Genomic DNA, 18,372 nt, shown 5'->3' with positions numbered 1-18,372 from the left:
AACAACAAAACCATTATTTTTTCAACCTGTTTAATCTATGAAATTAAGAATTTTCTACTACAAAACACTTGCACAACATATTTGACTTATTATTTTGTGAGTCTATATAAACTAACTTTAAAAACACAAATTTTATCAATTTGTATAATCTAAATTCAATATCATAATACTTATATAATAGTAAACTAAAAACTATCATTATATTTGGTATCCTAATTGTGTGATGATTTATTCACTTAACAAGTGCAGTTTCTAAATTATTTTGCACTTTCAAATAAGTTACAAAATTAGAACAATAATGTTTATTGGATTTGCACATCTAAAATCACATTACATTTTCGAATACGCGTATTTGATAGTGTAAAATATATTTTGCATATGCATAACAAAGAACAAAAAACACCTTTTAAATATGCATATTTAGTAATATCATTTAATTTTTAGATCTAAATATTCAGATATGTAAATTTTCAGGCTGAAATTAGCACTTTGTTGTTTTTTTTCGGCATTTTTCATCCTCATTATATTGTTTTTCTTATTTGGTTATCCATTTTCATAATGTACAAAATACCGAGAGAAGTAAATAATGATTTTAGGATTTGCGATTGAAACAGGAATGACGCGTGGGGTAAGAAGGTAAAAAAGAAATTTTATAGAACGTTTTAAAATAATTTCATTTAAGCGTAATTTTATAAATAAAAATAAAGAGTAATAATTATGATGTAAATAGAAACCTCCTCATCTAAAAAACAGAAAAAGAATACATGAAAGTGTAAACTCACTTAATTGTCGCGGATGACACGACCAAGGACTCTTACGCGCATGTAATGCACGTGGCATTAACTCTTTTTACTTTCCGAACTCGCTAGAAAAGAAATTTCATTTTTCTTTCACTCTTTCGAAACAATAATTCAATAGAAAAGAAAAGAGGAGAGAAAGGGAAAAAAAGTTTTTGGTCTTCCTTTTTATTTCTTTTCCCATTTCTGTAATTTACGCAAATGTTAAATCTGCCTCAATCTCTATCGATGAACGGCCCTTTTGGGGGGCCCAGCGCGTCGAATCCAACCGCCGCCGGAGCTCCGGCGAATAAGGATCGGAAAATGGCATCGGCGGAGCATTTGGTTCTCGATCTGAGCAACCCTGATCTCCGAGAAAACGCTCTTCTCGAACTATCCAAGGTAATTTAATCAACAACATTTTTATCTTTATATAGTATTTGAGTAAATGATGGTTCTTTTTTGTCTTCTCTTTTCTGTGTTTGATAAAGTAGGGTTCCGGTTTAAATAAAGTAGAAAATTTGAGGGAAATTTGATTTTAATTTTTCTGTTTTTAGTTGAGGAGGAAACCCAAATAAACTATATGCAAAGGTGCCATTTTTTTTTTTTTAAATATTTGTGATACTTCTAAAAGATATTAAGAGGATAGGAATGTGGACAGGAATGGAAACAGCACTGTATCTAGGCTGAAAGCCTGAAACTAATTCCTGTGAACGTGTTACTTTTTTTGGTTAATTTTTGGGTTTATTGATGGCTATTTTTCTGAAGAGAAAAAAAAATTCATGAAAATGGAGACGGCACATGCATTAATGGGGGTTACCATGATTTTGGCAAAGTAGTCATTGATAATGTGTGGAAATGAATACCTGTGTGAAAATGAGAGTGTTTTTCTGGCTCTGGAGGATAAGGACTATTAAATTATGATATTGGTAATTTGGAGAAAAATGGATTCTGGAGAACAGTTATTGTTAGAAGTTTGGATTGAGATGGTAGAATTAAGAATGTGTTAAATACTTAAATATGTTCTGTCTAGAGCCTTCAAATTTTATACTCTTCTGCTAATCTACTCTTTTTCTTGCATGGTTTCAAGTTTTATGAATCCTCATGTTTTTAAATGTAGTCTTTTACCATATTTCTACTTATATGGGTTATTTATTTGTATTAAGCCTTTTGGTCTTGTTCGCTACTTTCCTTTTTATTGTTGCATTGCGTGTCATTTCTTCTGTTTATTTCCTTAAAGATGCAATGGCCTTGAAGGAGATCATATGTATTTTGCATTATTTCGTTTTTAGGATAATGCTTTCATATATGTTCTCTAAGAATACAATGGCGTTGGAAACTGAACATTGCTTCGATTCTTTCCTTTTTTCTTCTTTACTTCTGATGCGTTATTGATTTTCTTATGCAATGGCTTTGGTTTCAGTGTGAATTATTTAGCATTTCATTTAGCTGCCTTTGCATGCATTATCTTCATATTGATTTTGAATATTGAGGTGGAAATACTTGTCCTAACTTGACAGTAGCAAATTAATCAACCACTCACTGTAACGAGTGATATGGGTGTATTGGTGGTTGATTGAAGTGAATTCATCATCTTTAAAAATAAAATATATGGGTTCGGTGTTATTTATGAAGGTCTAAAAGTAAGAAAAATAGCCCCAGAATAGTGGTTTTTTTTTTTTTTTTTTTGTGCACAGAGGTTATTAGGTTAATATCTGCAACTTAATCTTCTCTCATGTTCTTTCTCTATAAATGATTATGCATTTAGCTGTTCAGCAATTGTCTGTTACTACTATAAACTAGTGTCTACCTTTGGTTTATTTTTTAGAACAAGGAATTATTTCAAGATTTGGCTCCTTTCGTGTGGAATTCTTTTGGTACTATAGCTGCACTCATACAGGTATGCCTAATAAACTTGTTTTTGTTTTTATTTTTAGAAGAGAGAATTATTTCAAGATTTGGCTCCATTGTTGTGGAATTCTTTTGGTACTATTGCTGCACTTTTACAGGTATGCTATTTATAGTTGGTAGTTCAAACTCACTCTCCTCTTTCCTCCCTCTCCCACTCCCTTTCTCTACTATTTCTATAATTTCTTTATTTACTGTCTAATGCAAATGGGCTTGTAGATAACTTGGTAAGTTCAATTGATCATCTTTCTTGGATTGAGTTACTGGTGCTAGTGCTGTTTTTTTTTTTTTTTTTTTTCCTATGCTATAATTATGGTGCATATCTTTTAGCAAGTTGATATCTTTCACTTTTTTAATGGTGTAAGCTAGAACACTAGGGTTGGACATGAACATCAATGAAAATGAGCATAGGCAGCTAAAATATTATTTGACGTTAAAGTGAAACATAATGGTATTATTTCTTTAAAACTAAAATATGAAAGATTGTATGTCTATGTTGTTAGTTAGGTAACATTCCTGTGCATCTTGATCAAAATGTACTTCATTTTACCAGATCGGTGGTTATCGTGTGTCTGCATGATGAATGCAGATATGCAAATGTACTTTTTGAGTTTTTCTGTATTTGACTAGGGCTTTGTTTGTTTAAAGAGATTTAACAATGTTCAACATTTTCTTTGTAAACATAAAACTATGAATTCCTTTCATCTCTTTTTTCTTGTTTGTGTATTATTTCACATATAAATTTATTTTAACTCAATTTGTAATATATTCCCTCCTTTTAGGACCTAATCAACAAGAAAGGGAATAGAAAAAGGTAGAAGAAGCGGTTTTATTATAGGGGATATGGTGGAAAGGCTTGTTCTATTTGGCTAGTGAGAAATGATTTATTGGAAAAAACCACAAGTCAAATTTTACTTCAAAATAAGGGTATATCTGATGTAAATTGAATTTTTAGTTTATTTTTTACACTTTTATCATACACATGGAAACATTTTAAATCATGGATTTTTTTGTTAAAACAAGGGGATTCTTGTCGTTTTGAGTCTAACGACCACTTTAGAAATGCTAGATGCTTCATATACATTCTTTTAGTAATAAAGTTGCCAATTGGAAATTAAAAAATATCATGTCTAGGGGCTTACTCTTTCTCAATTCCTTGATGCTAAACCATTTTTATTTGCAGGAGATAGTTTCAATTTATCCTGTTCTCTCACCACCAAATCTAACTCCAGCTCAATCAAATCGAGTTTGTAATGCCCTTGCTCTACTTCAGGTGATATGTTTTTGGCCTTTTCCAATGCTTCTATTATATTGAATTTTACCTTCACTAATGGTAACTTATTACTCAAATATTGCCTTTTTGTATGTTTTCCATTTTTTCTCATATTGTTGAAGGGGAAAAAAAGATAAAGATAGCGCAATTTTTTGTTTATTATTGTATTGGTCAATTCAAGGGCACTTCTAATATGTCATAAATTTTCATCTTTTCTATCAGTGTGTAGCTTCTCATCCAGACACAAGGATGTTATTCCTAAATGGTACGGTCTTATCTGATGAGCATACTTGTTTGGTTTTGAGATGAGTACTTTGTTGGTCAATACATGACAGTGATATTTACTTGTTTCACTGTGCCTTTTTTTTTTTTTCTTTTTTGATTAATTCTTAAAGTTGCATTGAACATCAGGACATTTCATGATTATGGATTATCCTCTGAAATAGGATAGTGATGTTGTCATAATGGAATTGCCTCTTAAGTACCTGAGTACAAGTCATTCTATTGAGATTTCTTGTTGCTAAAATCATAAAAGTTGAATATTGCTTGGGAGAGAGACTAGCAATTTGAGATCATGGAATAAACATTTTAAGTAACACTTGAAATATTATTTTCACTATAAGATTCCTTAATTATCTTATACACTGGCAGTGAGGAGTTTTTAAACTCCACAAGTGGATTTTTTTTGGCCACCAACTCCACAAGTGGGTTTAAATGGACATATATATATATATATATATATATATATGAAAATGGACATATAGTTATATATGAAAATTAACAAATCATTCAATTATTAAGTGGACAAATGAAAAACATTTATGAGTTTAAAAACTCCACCAACGGTGTATAGAATAATAATCCTTCTTTTAATGCAGTTATTTGTTAAAGTGCTCTTGTGTTTAAGTAAAAGCACAACTATGTTTCTCAATATTAAAATTTTATTTCAACTGTAAGTCGAGTGCAAAGACTACTGGAAAATTTATATAGTAGCTGTTTGGTAAATGTAAATGGATTGATAAATACTTAATCTTATAAGAACTGTCCTGATTTTCTATTTTGGTTGTCCCCAAAAAATTGTAAATAATAAAAAGTCAAAGGCTAATTATTGCAAATGTTCCAACATTTTTTAATAAATTAGCTTCTTAATTGTTTTTTATTCTGAGGTTGTAATGGCAGAAAGCTTGAATTAATGTTGGACATTTGTGCTATTGTCTATTCTAAGTAGCTTTGAGCTAAAAGTCCTTCCTCTGCACACCCTATGCCCTTTGGGCTGTGTGCATAGCTTGTTCATAATAGTTGCATTGTGTTGGCTTTTCCACATCATCACTTCGTTTCTTAGTCCATTTGCTGGTTGTTAAGTGTGTTCTTTTCACCCCTTTTCTCTGGCTTCCCTCCATAAAATATCTCTGGCAAATTTTGAATGCTTATGCGCTAGTGATGTTGCTTTCTTGCTTCCTGTATTTTTATTAACTAATGAAAGAAAGTCTTTTTGTCTCCTATATAAAGTTGTATGTGTTCTAATTGATGCTGCTTACTAATTATTATCCATTTGCAGCTCATATACCCTTGTATCTATATCCTTTCCTTAATACAACAAGTAAATCAAGGCCTTTTGAGTACTTGAGGCTTACTAGCTTGGGTGTCATTGGTGCCTTGGTGAAGGTAATTTGTACTTGCTTTGATTTAAGTTGATTGAGTTGCCAGCAATGTGATCTTCATGGATTATAGTGCCATTATACATTTTACTAGATCATGCTAGGTTGAAGGAAATGCATGATGCAAGAAGAGTGTGAAAGAATTCTAAACGTAAAGCAATGGTCTATGAGAATTGACGTGGTCTTGTATAAGATCTTTGATAAGAACTTAGAGAATGACAAAGATGTTGATTATCCACTGCTATAAATAGGGTTGAGGGACTTTATATGAGCTACAAAAGATGATTGTAAACTTGGATGGCAGCCTCTGGAAATTTATGGTCAACAAGATTTGCAGTAATTTGTGTAAAGAAAAAGCTTCCATAGCTATACTACACACGTCTGCAGTTTGGTTTCCTCATATGTGTCATTCAAACTCTGTAATCAGCTAGCCATTAGGAATTATCCTTTGCATGTTTATTAGGAGCTAATTCAGTGAGCTACATGAACTAGGGAGTTCCTCCCTTATTTTGTGCTGTTGTACATCTCTTTGGTGCAGAGAAATGTGCTTACTTTATTTTCTAGGTAGTTAGTACTGTCTTTCCACTTGTAAAATGTAAATTGATGTATCTAAAAAAGAAAAGTAAATTACATTTGTTGCTTTTGCTTTTCTTTCTCTATTTTAGTCCCTCAAATTTGAGATTATGCGATAGATGCTCCATATACATAAGTAATTTTGCTTATTATAGGTAATAATATTTGTTGCTTGCAACACTTAATGTGTGGGAAAGAGAGATTATAGCATTCAAATTTGAACCAAACTAGCAATGATATCTTTTTTGATATTCATAGATGTCTGCCTAATGATTCTAAACATACTAATAAAATGAACTTACTTTCTTTCTTTTGCAGGTTGATGATACAGAAGTTATTAGCTTCCTTCTTTCAACAGAGATAATCCCGCTATGCCTGCGCACAATGGAGATGGGTAGTGAACTGTCAAAAACAGTTGAGTTTGTTGATTTTTTAACTTCACTTTTCCAATTGTGCTGAATTATCTACTTTTTTTTTTTTGTTCCCATACATATACGATCTGAAAATATGTTTGTTATTCAAGTAGCAAAATTTGGATGGAATTGTTTGATAACCAACACACTTGCCCAGGTGCCCATTGCTGGGTTGCTGCCCAGGCTGGCTAATACATTTTAATTTTTTTTGACTGACTTGGATGTGTGCTTATGTAACAATGCCAAGAATATTAAGTGTACGTAATTTATATTTTATGTATTTATTAGATTTTTTATAACACCATATATGTTTTTAATATAAGTTTTTTACTAATTGGACTTAATGGACAGGCTTTTGTACCAAAATCTAAACTCCAGTTGAGCTTGGTCTATTCCAGGCTTTTAATTCTTGGACTTGGACTAGGACTAGGCAAAGACCTGCCTGTGCAAACCTGATTGTATGCACAGGCAATGTTTCAACTTTGCTTACGTTATATATCTGCAACTAAATTAGGATATGTATTTTTATGGTTTCTTAGCATCTTGAAGTTTGTCATGTCATTTACTCTACATTTTAAGTCAATTTCGGGTTGAGATAGCTTAACTTGGAGGTCTATGCTTGTGCCATATTTTGTTGGTCAAACCACCATTAGGTGATGCCAGAGGTGGTCGGTGGGTGGGTTAAATCAAGTTTTTGGGTGGAATCATTTCAAGTTGATGGAGTTGGATTGCATCAGGTTTGATTCATGTCTTGCCACTTTTAATCTACTATAAATGGGTACTGGCTTTGGGTTTAGGTTTAGGGGGATGAGTTCTTAAAATTAGGTTGGTCTGGGATTTAGGTGGTCATCTGGGTTGGGTTGGCTTTTTCAATTTCTAGCTAATTCCCCTCCCCCTTTTTTTCATGGAGGTCTTTTAAGTTAGCAAAAACACGAACTTTGCTATACAAATGTTGCCAACTGTCTTCACATTAAGAAATTGGCATAGTGAGGGTTTTGTATCTTTTGCTTCTTATGTGGTTGCTGAGTTTTGTCTATTATGACTAGTTCAAAAAGGACATGTTCTCATTCTGTTGTTTACTTTTCACAGAGTTCAAGTCATATAGCAGCTAATAAATGTGGTAATGAGATTGCCAATTTTCAGATGTTCCCACTCCTGTCCCCACCCCGTTTTTATAGAAATTTTAATAGCATCTATGTTCACTTGAGCTATAGTATGTTATAGTGTGGGGCTGCATAGGAAGCGGCCAACTTTGGTGCAAATATCTGAAATTACGTGCACTTGACGGCTGTTGTACCTCACTGTTAGAGTTGATTATGTCATAGTTAATTTTAATTTTAATAAGTGGTTATCCAGAATTCAGGGGATTGTGTATAAGGTTTTTGCTTCCTTGATTTGTAACAAATGATTGTTTGATGGCAGGTTGCCACTTTTATAGTTCAGAAGATTCTGTTAGATGATGTTGGCTTGGACTATATTTGCACTACTGCAGAGCGGTTTTTTGCAGTTGGTCGAGTTCTAGGAAATATGGTTGCTGCACTTGCTGAGCAACCATCTTCACGGTTGTTAAAACATATTATTCGATGTTATCTTCGATTGTCAGATAACCCAAGGTTCGTTATTCAAGTTGATCATGGGATCACTTGTCAATTTTGGCTCAAAGCTCACTTTCTTTTTCTTTGATTTTTCATAATTTTATTTCCGAGGTTTATGCATAAAATTGACATGTTTTTGGGTTTTCCTTCATAATACAGGGCTTGTGTTGCGTTAAGAAGTTGCCTTCCAGATATGTTACGAGATGCAACCTTTAGTACTTGTCTTCGTGTAAGTACTACACTTTTAATTCATATTTCTATTTTTTATTTTTGGCTATAACTGAGTTCATATTATTCTAATTGTATTTTATCTCTAAGAGTCCTGCTGAGAAGGGTTATATTTAGCCTACTCCGTATGTGAATTCATTTATTAACGTGGGATAATACCTAAGAATGTCCTTGAACTTCAGCTAAAACTGTAATTCACCATCTTTTATTGCGTTATATTAAACATATATAATTCTATTTACACTCATAATCTTGGATTCAAATAGCGGTGCAGTTGCAGTATAGTGGCTGTTATTTTGCAGTAATGCCACCACCTGCCACCGTTATTTAAAAAATGTTGGGTGAGAATTTGAATCTCATTGATAACGGAGTGTCACGGCCACAAAAAAATGTAGTGGTGAATAGTGGTCTTAACGGACTATTATTGGCGCTGCTCCATTTTTTTGTCAGAAAACCAGAATAAAAAAAATTGGCAGCCCCCAAAAAACCTTAATTTGACATCAACCTCAATCGAGCCTCAAACAAACTCAAATTTAATCTAGAATCAATCATCAATCCAACACAACCAACAGCTCAACACAAGTAATTACCTTTGTAAAAAAAAATTCCAAATGTCTGTTAAATTTTAATGGGACCGAGCTGATTGGTGAAGTTAGCCTCTCCTTCTTGCATTTTCTGCTGAGTGAGAGCTCTGACTCTGATGATGAGGGATTGAGGCTCGGCCACTAGGGTGGGCCATTGGGTGGTGGCGATGAGTTTTCTTGGTTGAGAATTAGGATTTGGGATAAGGGAAACGAGAGCCTAAGCAGAAGCCAGACGCATGTCACCATGGCTGAATCACCTAATTGGTAGGACCGTATTTGGTGGGAGGGGGAAGCTTTTATTTGGGCTTTTGGGTTGACTTTGAGAGTTGAGAGAGTGGACATTGAGAACTGATGAGAAGTAAGAGGTTGAGATGAATGAGAGTGTGAGAATGAGATTGAAGAAAATAAAAAAGAAGAGATGTCGAGAGAGGAGAGGGATTAGAGGGATTAGAGGGGAATAGGGCTAAAATTTTAGTTTTGAGCTATGGGGAAGGACCATGATGGGTTTTGTTCATGTGAAATTTTTTATTTAGGGAAAATTTTGTTTATAGGAAATTTTAAAGGTTAAATTTTATGGTAGGGAAGTTTAAAATTAAATAAATTTAGGAATTAATATGAGATAGCGAGATTTTGGAGACACTAGATAAAAATTGAGGTGATAAATTTTTTGTATAACTTAAATGAAAATTAATTAAAGTTAAATGATTATATATTGATTTATTATTTATTATTTTATATTTTATATTTGAATTTTATTAATGATATTTTGTTTTGGTATTTGTATTGTTAATTTTTTTACTATTAGATTAATTTTTATTATTATTATTTTTGTGAACTTAAATAAAAATTAAAAATTTGATCCCTTGTATAATAATTTGAAAGTAATTTATGACAACAATTTTAAATTAATTAATGTGTAAAAATTTAAAATACTTAATAAATTACTACATTTCAAAATCATAAAAATAATAAATATTTAATAGATTATTACATTTAAAAATTAAGTAAATAAAATACTTGTGATATCATAAACTATTTTAAAATCATGAAGTAAGAATTTTTATAATCATAATTATAATTACTATATTTTATAACATATTGTGCGAAATTAAAAAAAAATTTTCATGATCGCGGTAATTGTGATGATCGCAATAGTCTTCGTTATGTTCACAACTGCGCTAAATGCAACATGATCAAAAACATGACCACAATCACAATTTAAATCTTTGCTCATAATCTTTAATAGAGATGCGTGTAATAGTCCACTAAAATGACTAGATGTTGACTCCTGCTAGTTATGCTTTTTTGCAGCCATGTGGTGTTCGAAATGCTTTGTTGGTAGCCACATGGGATGTCATAGAGAAGAGTTAGTGAAAAATTAAATATTGCTCATATTTCTTGCGTCTGACTTGGGAAAATAGTCAATAGTTTCTGTTCTTTTCCTCTTTTTTTTTTTCCTCTCTTTTTTCTTCTCATCTCTTCTTTCCTTCTTGACTGGCCTGACTGGCCTGGTCTGGGTTATGGCTATCGCTTAAAATCCAAAAAGTATATACCATAAACATTTTCAGCAGCCATTTTGTGTCATTTGAATTGAAAGCTAAAAATAGATAGAATATTTTGTTCAACCAGTAGTATAATGTACTCTAGAAAAATAACTACTCATAATATGGAAGTTATTGATCCCTATTGTTTGTACATATTTCAGTAACTATAAAAAGGTTATTGTTAAGAATGACCCTTAAACTATAGTGAAATATTTAATGTAGTACTTGAATTTTAAAAATCTATAATGTGGTATTTGAATTATGAATCTGATAATTAATGTGATACTCGACTCTAATGTGGTTAGTTTCATATAATGACACATGGTAGACAACCAACCTTCAAGTACCGGATTAGTTAACAGATTCATAATTGAGGTATCACATTAGATATTTTTAAAGTTCAGGTATCACTTTAAACATTTTACTATAGTTTAGGGGTCATTTGTAACATTAACAATACTATAAAGTGAAGAGGTATGTATATACATATACATTTGTTAGTAAAAAAATACCTTTTACTTGACCCAGTTTAAGTTGATCTTTACTTCAAATATGGGCTGAGAGTTTGGAGTCTTCATTATGTTATATTTGATGTGCTCAGGATTTTACGGGTGTATCTTATATGCTTGTGGTCGTCTTCAACCTTTAGTGATTGGGTTCTTGAATGTGTAACCCACATTGTGATACTAGTTAAACAAGTTTGTTCATTAGTGAACTTTTTAAAGGACTTATCATCTTCAGATCTTTAGGAAGATTTAGCTCATAATTGACCAGAATGGAGAAAAGATTCATGTTGCTGACTTAGGTTGCTTTAGATAAAGGCTTGATTGAGTTTGAATGAGTTGTGGTCATTGGTGACTGCTGGTTGTTGGCCATTATTTTGTGGGGTTATTGAAATCCATTCCATCTAAACTTATTATTATTGGAAAAATGATGTTTCTACATATTTTCTCAACCGGACAGGAAATTTATTCAATTTTGACAGAGAAATCTGAGTTATCTCACTTAATTTGGTGATGGAAAACTTATCTTTTCCAAGGCATCTGCTTTTTTGTCTCATCCAGTTTGTTCATGCTTCTAGGAAGATCAAACCGCTAGGAGGTGGCTGCAGCAGTTGCTTCACAATGTTGGGGTGAATCGGATGCCCGCTCTTCAGGCTGGTGGAGGATTTGATCACATGCTGGTTAACTGAAAATCTTACAATTTTCTTTCAGTCCCGGTCCCATCGTTTCCAATTTCAAGGCTGGTTTCAGCTGGCAGGGAGACATCTTTTACGTTATTATCTAACTAGTTTTTTTCTCTTTTTTTTTTTTTTTTTTAATTTATGTACGATAATTGAATTAGCTGTTGTAATTAGTGATTTGTCCTTGAAAGAAATGCAGTAGTAGGAGACTGAGGCTTGGTCTAAGGTGGAGGAGCAAAGCTGGTCAGACCATGCTGAGTTGTGCACATTTATTTAACTAATTTTCATGTATAATGAAATAATGATCAGGCTGCTGATTGGAATCGTGGCTTGCTTGATAATAGCCCTAGCCTTATATGTATCAGTGATTTATTTTAAGGGAACTTGTAAAGAAAATATGATTGGGAAATGCCAATTATGGTATGGTAACTTTCATTTTGTTGAAAAGTGAAAGGCAAATTGTATATTCTATGGTTTTTTATACGCTGCTTTGTTTTTAGGGGTTTGGCCTTGTGAATGTTCATTTTGTGTCTGGTCACATGTCCAATCGGAATCACTAAGAGCAGCGCCAACTCCGCCACTGCTACATGACAACATTCATTTATTTAACAGGTATGTTACGGCATCTACAAATTTACTGTATAAACAATTCGTACGAGGCTCTTTTAATGGACACAAATGTGTTTATGTTATGATTTTTACAGGAGCTCATGACATCTATAAATGATCTTCCTAAATATCTGAAGAGCTGGCGATTTATTGAAAAGATCACAAATTTGGATTACATTATAAGTTGAGAGGGTAAATTACTAGGTGTCACAAAATAAGACAAAATTTTAACATTCGGGTCTGTCTTTCTTTATAGTTTAATGAAGTGGCATTAACCTTTGGTTTCTTTCTCGACGGTTTTATTAATTAATAAAACAAACCATCAAGGAATGGCGAAAGTGAAAAGGTCATGGATGAGAATTTTTGGTTTTTCTAATGTTCAGTTAATTTCTAATTGTTAATATATCAACACATGAAATGTGGTTGTTAATCAGAAACAATTCAATTTATTATTTGATTTTTGGGAAACAAGATGTTTTTCTTTTTCTTTTTTAATTTTAAAAGTGGTTCTATGAAACAAATGAGGTTAATATCGAATTAAAATCATTATTTGTTTCAAATTTGTAATAATTAGGGAATAAGACAAGGTTAGGTTATCAAAACAACAATTGAAGCGCCGAACAGCCCTACATCAACGAGTAAAATAGAATTTGTTGGAAGCAAAACAAAAAATCATTGGAGGAAAAAAAACAAGGGAAAATTATTTAACGAAGATATTAATTTATTTTTGCATTAGTTGTCTGACACTAAAGAATACAATATTTGCCATTTGAGACACAATGTCCAACAATAAAACAATGAATGGCAAACTAGCCATGCTATAATTTTAATTGTGGAAATCTTGAAATGGACCCCAGGTGATAGAATGCAGATCCTTGCAAAAGGAAGACAAGGAAAGAAAGAAAAAAGGAAAAACAAACAAAAGGTTGGGAACAACACACTAAGAAAAAGATGGGCTTTTTACCAAATTCATATTCCATGAAAACATGCTTTTTCATGGATGACAAAGTTTCTTGTGAGCTCTCAAGTCAGCATAGAAGAACAGATAAAACTGTTGGAGAGGCATCTGGTTTTACATTCACATAGACTGAGCTTATATCAAGTGGGATGAGATTGGAGCCACAACTTTCCAAACAATGATGCAGTCGCAATCGTTTATCGTCACTTCTGGTTAGGTTACTAAGCTGTTAACTCTGGTTTCCTCCAAAAAATGAACACATACATACATTCAAATATCCTGGAAAACCAAAAGAAATCATGATTGATGAAATAATACTTGGCTAATGATATTAGAAAGATAAATTAGGAAAGAGAGAAATGGCATTATGGTGAAGTTGCAATCTAGAAATTGACAACAGATTGCCATAAACAACATAAAAAGAGGCTACAGTTGCATGAAATTTACTAAATAAGCCAGATGAAAATTACACATTACAATAGAACCATGCATTTGCCTCCAACTGAAGAGCTCCAACTGCCGCTTCTTTTACCCTGCTTTGATATTTGCATAACTAGATATTCAATGAAAAGAAGGAACATATAATCGCTGGTTGCGCTCATAGCATAGTGTCCGATCTTGCAGGCAACCTCCTAAAAAAGTTAAGAGGTACAGATGGAAGTTTGTGGCGGAACCTGGGATGCCTTAGGACATAGAGGCCTATGAGAAGAGCCACAACTTGGAATGGCGTAACATATAGAACTATGGCAGCGATCAAACAGAATGTCACAAATAGAGTGGTTGCTCTTGGGTCCCTCCAGCTTAGCAGAGACTGAAATCTTTCCGCTTGAGTGGCCAGATCACCAATCACACTCTGCACTCTCCCTGCTATTATTCTTAGACGATCATATCTCATCCTGACAATATCCGAAGGCCGAGAAGTGGGGAAGGTATCAAACTCTTCATCTAATTCATCAGGATGGGCAGCATCGGCATGAGAGAGCCGAGTGTCCATGTGAGGAGGGTGTCGTGGCCTCCAACGGTAGTTCCAGATTCCAATTAGGAAAAGGTAGAGAAAAACTGTGGGAAGTATTAACTCAGGATAAAGAACCAATATAATGAAAAGGATGTGAATCAAAACGGTCGTAAGAGGGTTTCTCCAATTGCAGATTTGATCAAACCATTTTCCAACTGCAATCAACCCACTTAGAACGCCCATAATTCTGAAAAAGTTTGCTTTGCTTCTCCTCATGCTCCACATGTGTGAATCAACATCAAGCGTGTACTCCACAACTTCCTTCCTCAGAGGTGGCTCGGCCCGGCTCAGCCTCATTGAGACAATCTGCATAGCCTGGTGCCTCAAGCTGTCAAGCTGAACCATATACAATGGGTGGATGTAGTGCATCTTAGGCAACAGTGGATGTGAATACATATGCAGCATGTTAATCAAAGTTGAGCAGGTGAACCTCACAGCCAATTGAACTTCGCCTGTCTTCTTAACCCCTGAAGAATGTAGCACCAGAAGAGGATACGAGTGAGTATAGACCCTATCAGCTTCAAGCGTAGACAGCCGAATCCTTACCTTCCCAATTCTCTCATCCTTTGTCCCTCCAGCTCCCCCATGTATATGACCATTATCGAAAACCCCTACCGTAATGACAGTACAAGGGTCGAAAACCTCCCAAGTGTATTGCTCATTCCACTTTGGCATAAAATTGTCAACAATTGTCCTTGTCCGGACCCATTTCTGCCCATACTTAGCTACACAATAAGCATCTGTGGTTCCTCGTCCATCTTTTGTTTTCATTGGCATCAGCCCTTGAGCACTTAGAATACCCAGTTCCAGAATTCCAATGTTGGGTCTCCATAACTGTTTTGCTGTTGGCCTAAGATCACTACTGTAATGTGTAGATTCATCCAAAACATGGTACCCTCCTTCTAAACAGATCCTTAAGTGAATCCTACTGGAAAATTTTATTTCTTTTTTCACTCCATCCACAATCACATGTTTCTCCAGATTATGCCACCTGCTGTTCACAGGTTTATGGTCCAACCTTCTTTGCACAAAATGCAAAGGAATTACACACTTCCCCAAGGTTTCATCCTTGTTTGATCCCACCCTATCTTCCACAGTTAGAACCAAAGGCTCCTCAAAAGGTTCAGCAGCTACAAACATTAAGTCCTCATTCCACATTGGATTGATAGTCTTACTTGAAGATATTCTAGTTCTCAAAGCATGATTTCCGAGAACAGCTTTCACAAAAACTTCAGGGAACCTTGTTTTATCGCTAGGTACCAAGTCTTGAGCTTCAATCACATTCACCCTCACATACCAAAGCTTGGGGGAAAGATACACTTTCGATCGGATGTTTGTAACACCATCAGGTCCAACCGATGCAGCATCTGAATGCCATGCATCAGGAAATGCCTCATCTGCTTGAGTGCCCATCCAAACAGCCAGCATGAGCTCTCCTTTAGCTTTATCACCCTTTCTATCTTCCAATCTATACCACTGTGGCGCCAGTGGGCTGTCTGGAGGAACCCTTTTTGGAATTTCATTGAGATCAAACATAACCCTGCCGATTAAATCATCTATAACAACATCCTTATCCTTCACTAACACTTCCAAAACAGAAGCTTGAATTCTTTCTTTGGAGAAAGCAAATACTTGATTCCATTCAGGATTGCTCTTCTTCTCGAAATGCTTAGTAGTTCCCTTGTAATTTCCAAGTTTAACCTCAACATAGGGATCACAACTACCAATGACATCTTTTCCAGGTAAATCCTTGGCCTTGACAACTCGAACATAGAGGTATTGCATTTGCTCAACAAGGTCATAGGCACACGAAAGCTTATCACCCGTGACAGCTCCTGCCCCGATATTGGGCCAGGTCTCCTTTAGGGCAAAGTCTACTGATTGTGGAGGCTTCTGCATCTTTCTTCTCAAGAACACTCAACAGTTATTTAAGAGGCAACAAGTGTTATCAGAAAAGAACTAGAATTATATGGTAAAGATAAAAAGGCTACGGCCACTAAAAGCTGAACTGTTTCGTTGTGATTTCCGGGCTATTTGAATACAAAAGAAATTAAGCAAAGTACTGCTACAACATTTATAGGTCAAAGATTAAAAAAAAAAAAAAGGCACAAACAAGGGCAGTTTGAGTGTTGAAAGTTCAAATCTCTAACTAGTTATAACTTTTTGACTAACAGATTAACACTGTAGGCACTTCTAGGAAAGCTTTGAACTTGAAATACAAAAACCTGCAAAATCAAAAGGAAGAAAAACTATGAGCAAGAATTACAACCCACCACCTCCATCTGGATGCTGAGCAAAAGGAAGAAACTACATATAGTAGAATAACAATACAGTTTCTATGTGCTGTCATTATTATTGTCAATAATCGTTATTAGGGGAGCATTTAATGCAGTCAAAAGCCAAAGTGATGTAAACTTGAAGATTCTTCTTCTTCTTAAAAAAAAAAGCATTTTCCCGGCAACCAAACAGCATTAAAACTGAAACATTTATCAGAACGTACAATAAGACAATGGAAGTGCATTTTGTACAAGAAAAAAACAGAAACAGATCTAAAGCAAGAAAACCCATTAAACCAAACAAAGGAAACAACAAGGAACTCAAGCAAAGAAAAAAAATTACATATCTTTATCAAGCATTATTGATGTTGTTACATAACTTAAAAATGTAAACAAAGAAAACACTCAGTTTCAAATTTTGAAAAACCACTCAGACCAACCCCACAAAGACAATCTCACCAAAGCATTCATTTTTTAGGAAAAAAAAATATGTACCTCTGTAAGAATGTAGGAAAAGAACCAACTTTCTTCGAGGTGCAAGAATGTATACACTATATATATTTATTTATTTCAATGTTTTGAATTGAGCAAAAGAAAGTGAAACTAAGATGAAGCCAAGAGTGAAGTAAGATAGGAATGGGGGGACATGTGGGTAGTGAGACTGTTAAAATGACTGAGTCTATCTTTCTATAAAGAAAACAAAGAGTTACTCAGTCAACTTTTTTCTTTTTTCCATTTCTTTATTATTTTTCATTTTATTTCAGTAATAATGCTAGTGTATATAATAAGTTAATAATCATTTGTTATCATATAATAGAAGTAGTGAAATTTTTTTTTTTTTTTTAATAAGACTTGAAACTTGAAAAGAAGAAAAAGATAAAAAAAAAAAGGCACACATGGGAAGACTGTGGTCTGCTTAGGCACATGCAGGGGGAAGAGTTGTGTTTGTTTGTTTATGTTGGTGGACCTTTGACTCGCTGTTTTGCTGTTTCACTACCTGTTGAAGGACGACAAACTCTTATTTATTTATTTATTTTTTAAATCTTCTTGATTTTCTCGTTTTATTACCAAGTTGCAATGCATGGGCATTTGTGACAAATATATCAACGTACCTTGTTTTTGTCCTTATTAAAAGGTGAATGTCAAAATTACCTCACTCACTAAATGACATCAAATCATGTTTTTGAAAATTGAATATTATTTCGGGTAATACACATATGGGCTAAACTCTTAGCTAATGTTTAATATGAGATATCACTAAAAAATTTATAATAATTAATGTATAATTATTAGATTATTATTATTATTATTTAATTATTTAATGATCTTATATGAAGGTAATTTTGAATAGAGTAATTAGATCATAATCTTGTAAGAGATTTAATTTTTAGGTTAAAAGTTTTTATTATCGAAATGAATTGATATTTAATATTAATAATAGTAACTATTTTTTATTTAATATATGAATTAAAAATTTATTTTTTAAATTAATTTTAATTATTTTATATTATAAATTTTTATAGTTTTAATTTAATATTCATTATAACAAGTTTAAAAATAATTTACATAGTTTTTTTAAACTTTTTAAACATTTTATGTATTATATAACTTTCAGATTTTAATAGATTAACTTTATTTTCTAATTAAAATATTTTTTAATAATTTATAATATAAAACTAGTTTATCTATTAATAAGTATATATTTAATTTAATAATTTAATAATATTTTATTATAAAGTAAATAAAATATTATTAACATTTTACAATTATTATTTTTAA

General features: G+C 33.2%; 1 protein-coding gene and 1 pseudogene across 6 annotated transcripts; one reads left to right on the top strand and one right to left on the bottom strand.

Moving 5' to 3' along the window:
- The first annotated feature begins 821 nt into the window (after positions 1 to 821).
- LOC111301825 (uncharacterized) lies at positions 822 to 12,234 on the top strand. Of its 5 annotated transcripts, none has more exons than XM_022897811.2 (9): positions 822 to 1,178; positions 2,714 to 2,785; positions 3,868 to 3,957; positions 4,180 to 4,222; positions 5,516 to 5,622; positions 6,507 to 6,602; positions 8,024 to 8,214; positions 8,356 to 8,425; positions 11,634 to 12,234. In XM_022897811.2, exons 1-9 carry the CDS (start codon positions 999 to 1,001, stop codon positions 11,742 to 11,744), a joined length of 960 nt encoding a protein of 319 aa, XP_022753546.1. In that variant the 5' UTR covers positions 822 to 998; the 3' UTR covers positions 11,745 to 12,234. The 5 variants fall into 5 exon arrangements, with proteins under 5 accessions (XP_022753546.1, XP_089600745.1, XP_022753547.1 ...); XM_089744619.1 differs by having other exon boundaries at positions 883 to 1,178; positions 2,717 to 2,785; XM_022897812.2 differs by lacking the exon at positions 2,714 to 2,785 and adding an exon at positions 2,605 to 2,676 and having other exon boundaries at positions 883 to 1,178.
- Positions 12,235 to 13,520: 1,286 nt separating this feature from the next.
- Positions 13,521 to 17,411, bottom strand: LOC111302393 (multiple C2 domain and transmembrane region protein 5 pseudogene; annotated as a pseudogene). Its single transcript, XR_016328226.1, has 2 exons — positions 17,089 to 17,411; positions 13,521 to 16,542 (listed from the first exon to the last, which is right to left on the bottom strand). The product of XR_016328226.1 is annotated as a multiple C2 domain and transmembrane region protein 5 pseudogene (transcript).
- Between the last annotated feature and the right edge of the window lie 961 nt (positions 17,412 to 18,372).

This window comes from Durio zibethinus, chromosome 15, assembly GCF_047325235.1.
Source record: "Durio zibethinus cultivar Kanyao isolate XHJ-2024 chromosome 15, ASM4732523v1, whole genome shotgun sequence".
NCBI lineage: Eukaryota > Viridiplantae > Streptophyta > Magnoliopsida > Malvales > Malvaceae > Durio > Durio zibethinus.
The sequence above is the reverse complement of the archived record's forward strand: the minus strand, read 5'-3'. Positions and strand labels throughout refer to the sequence as shown.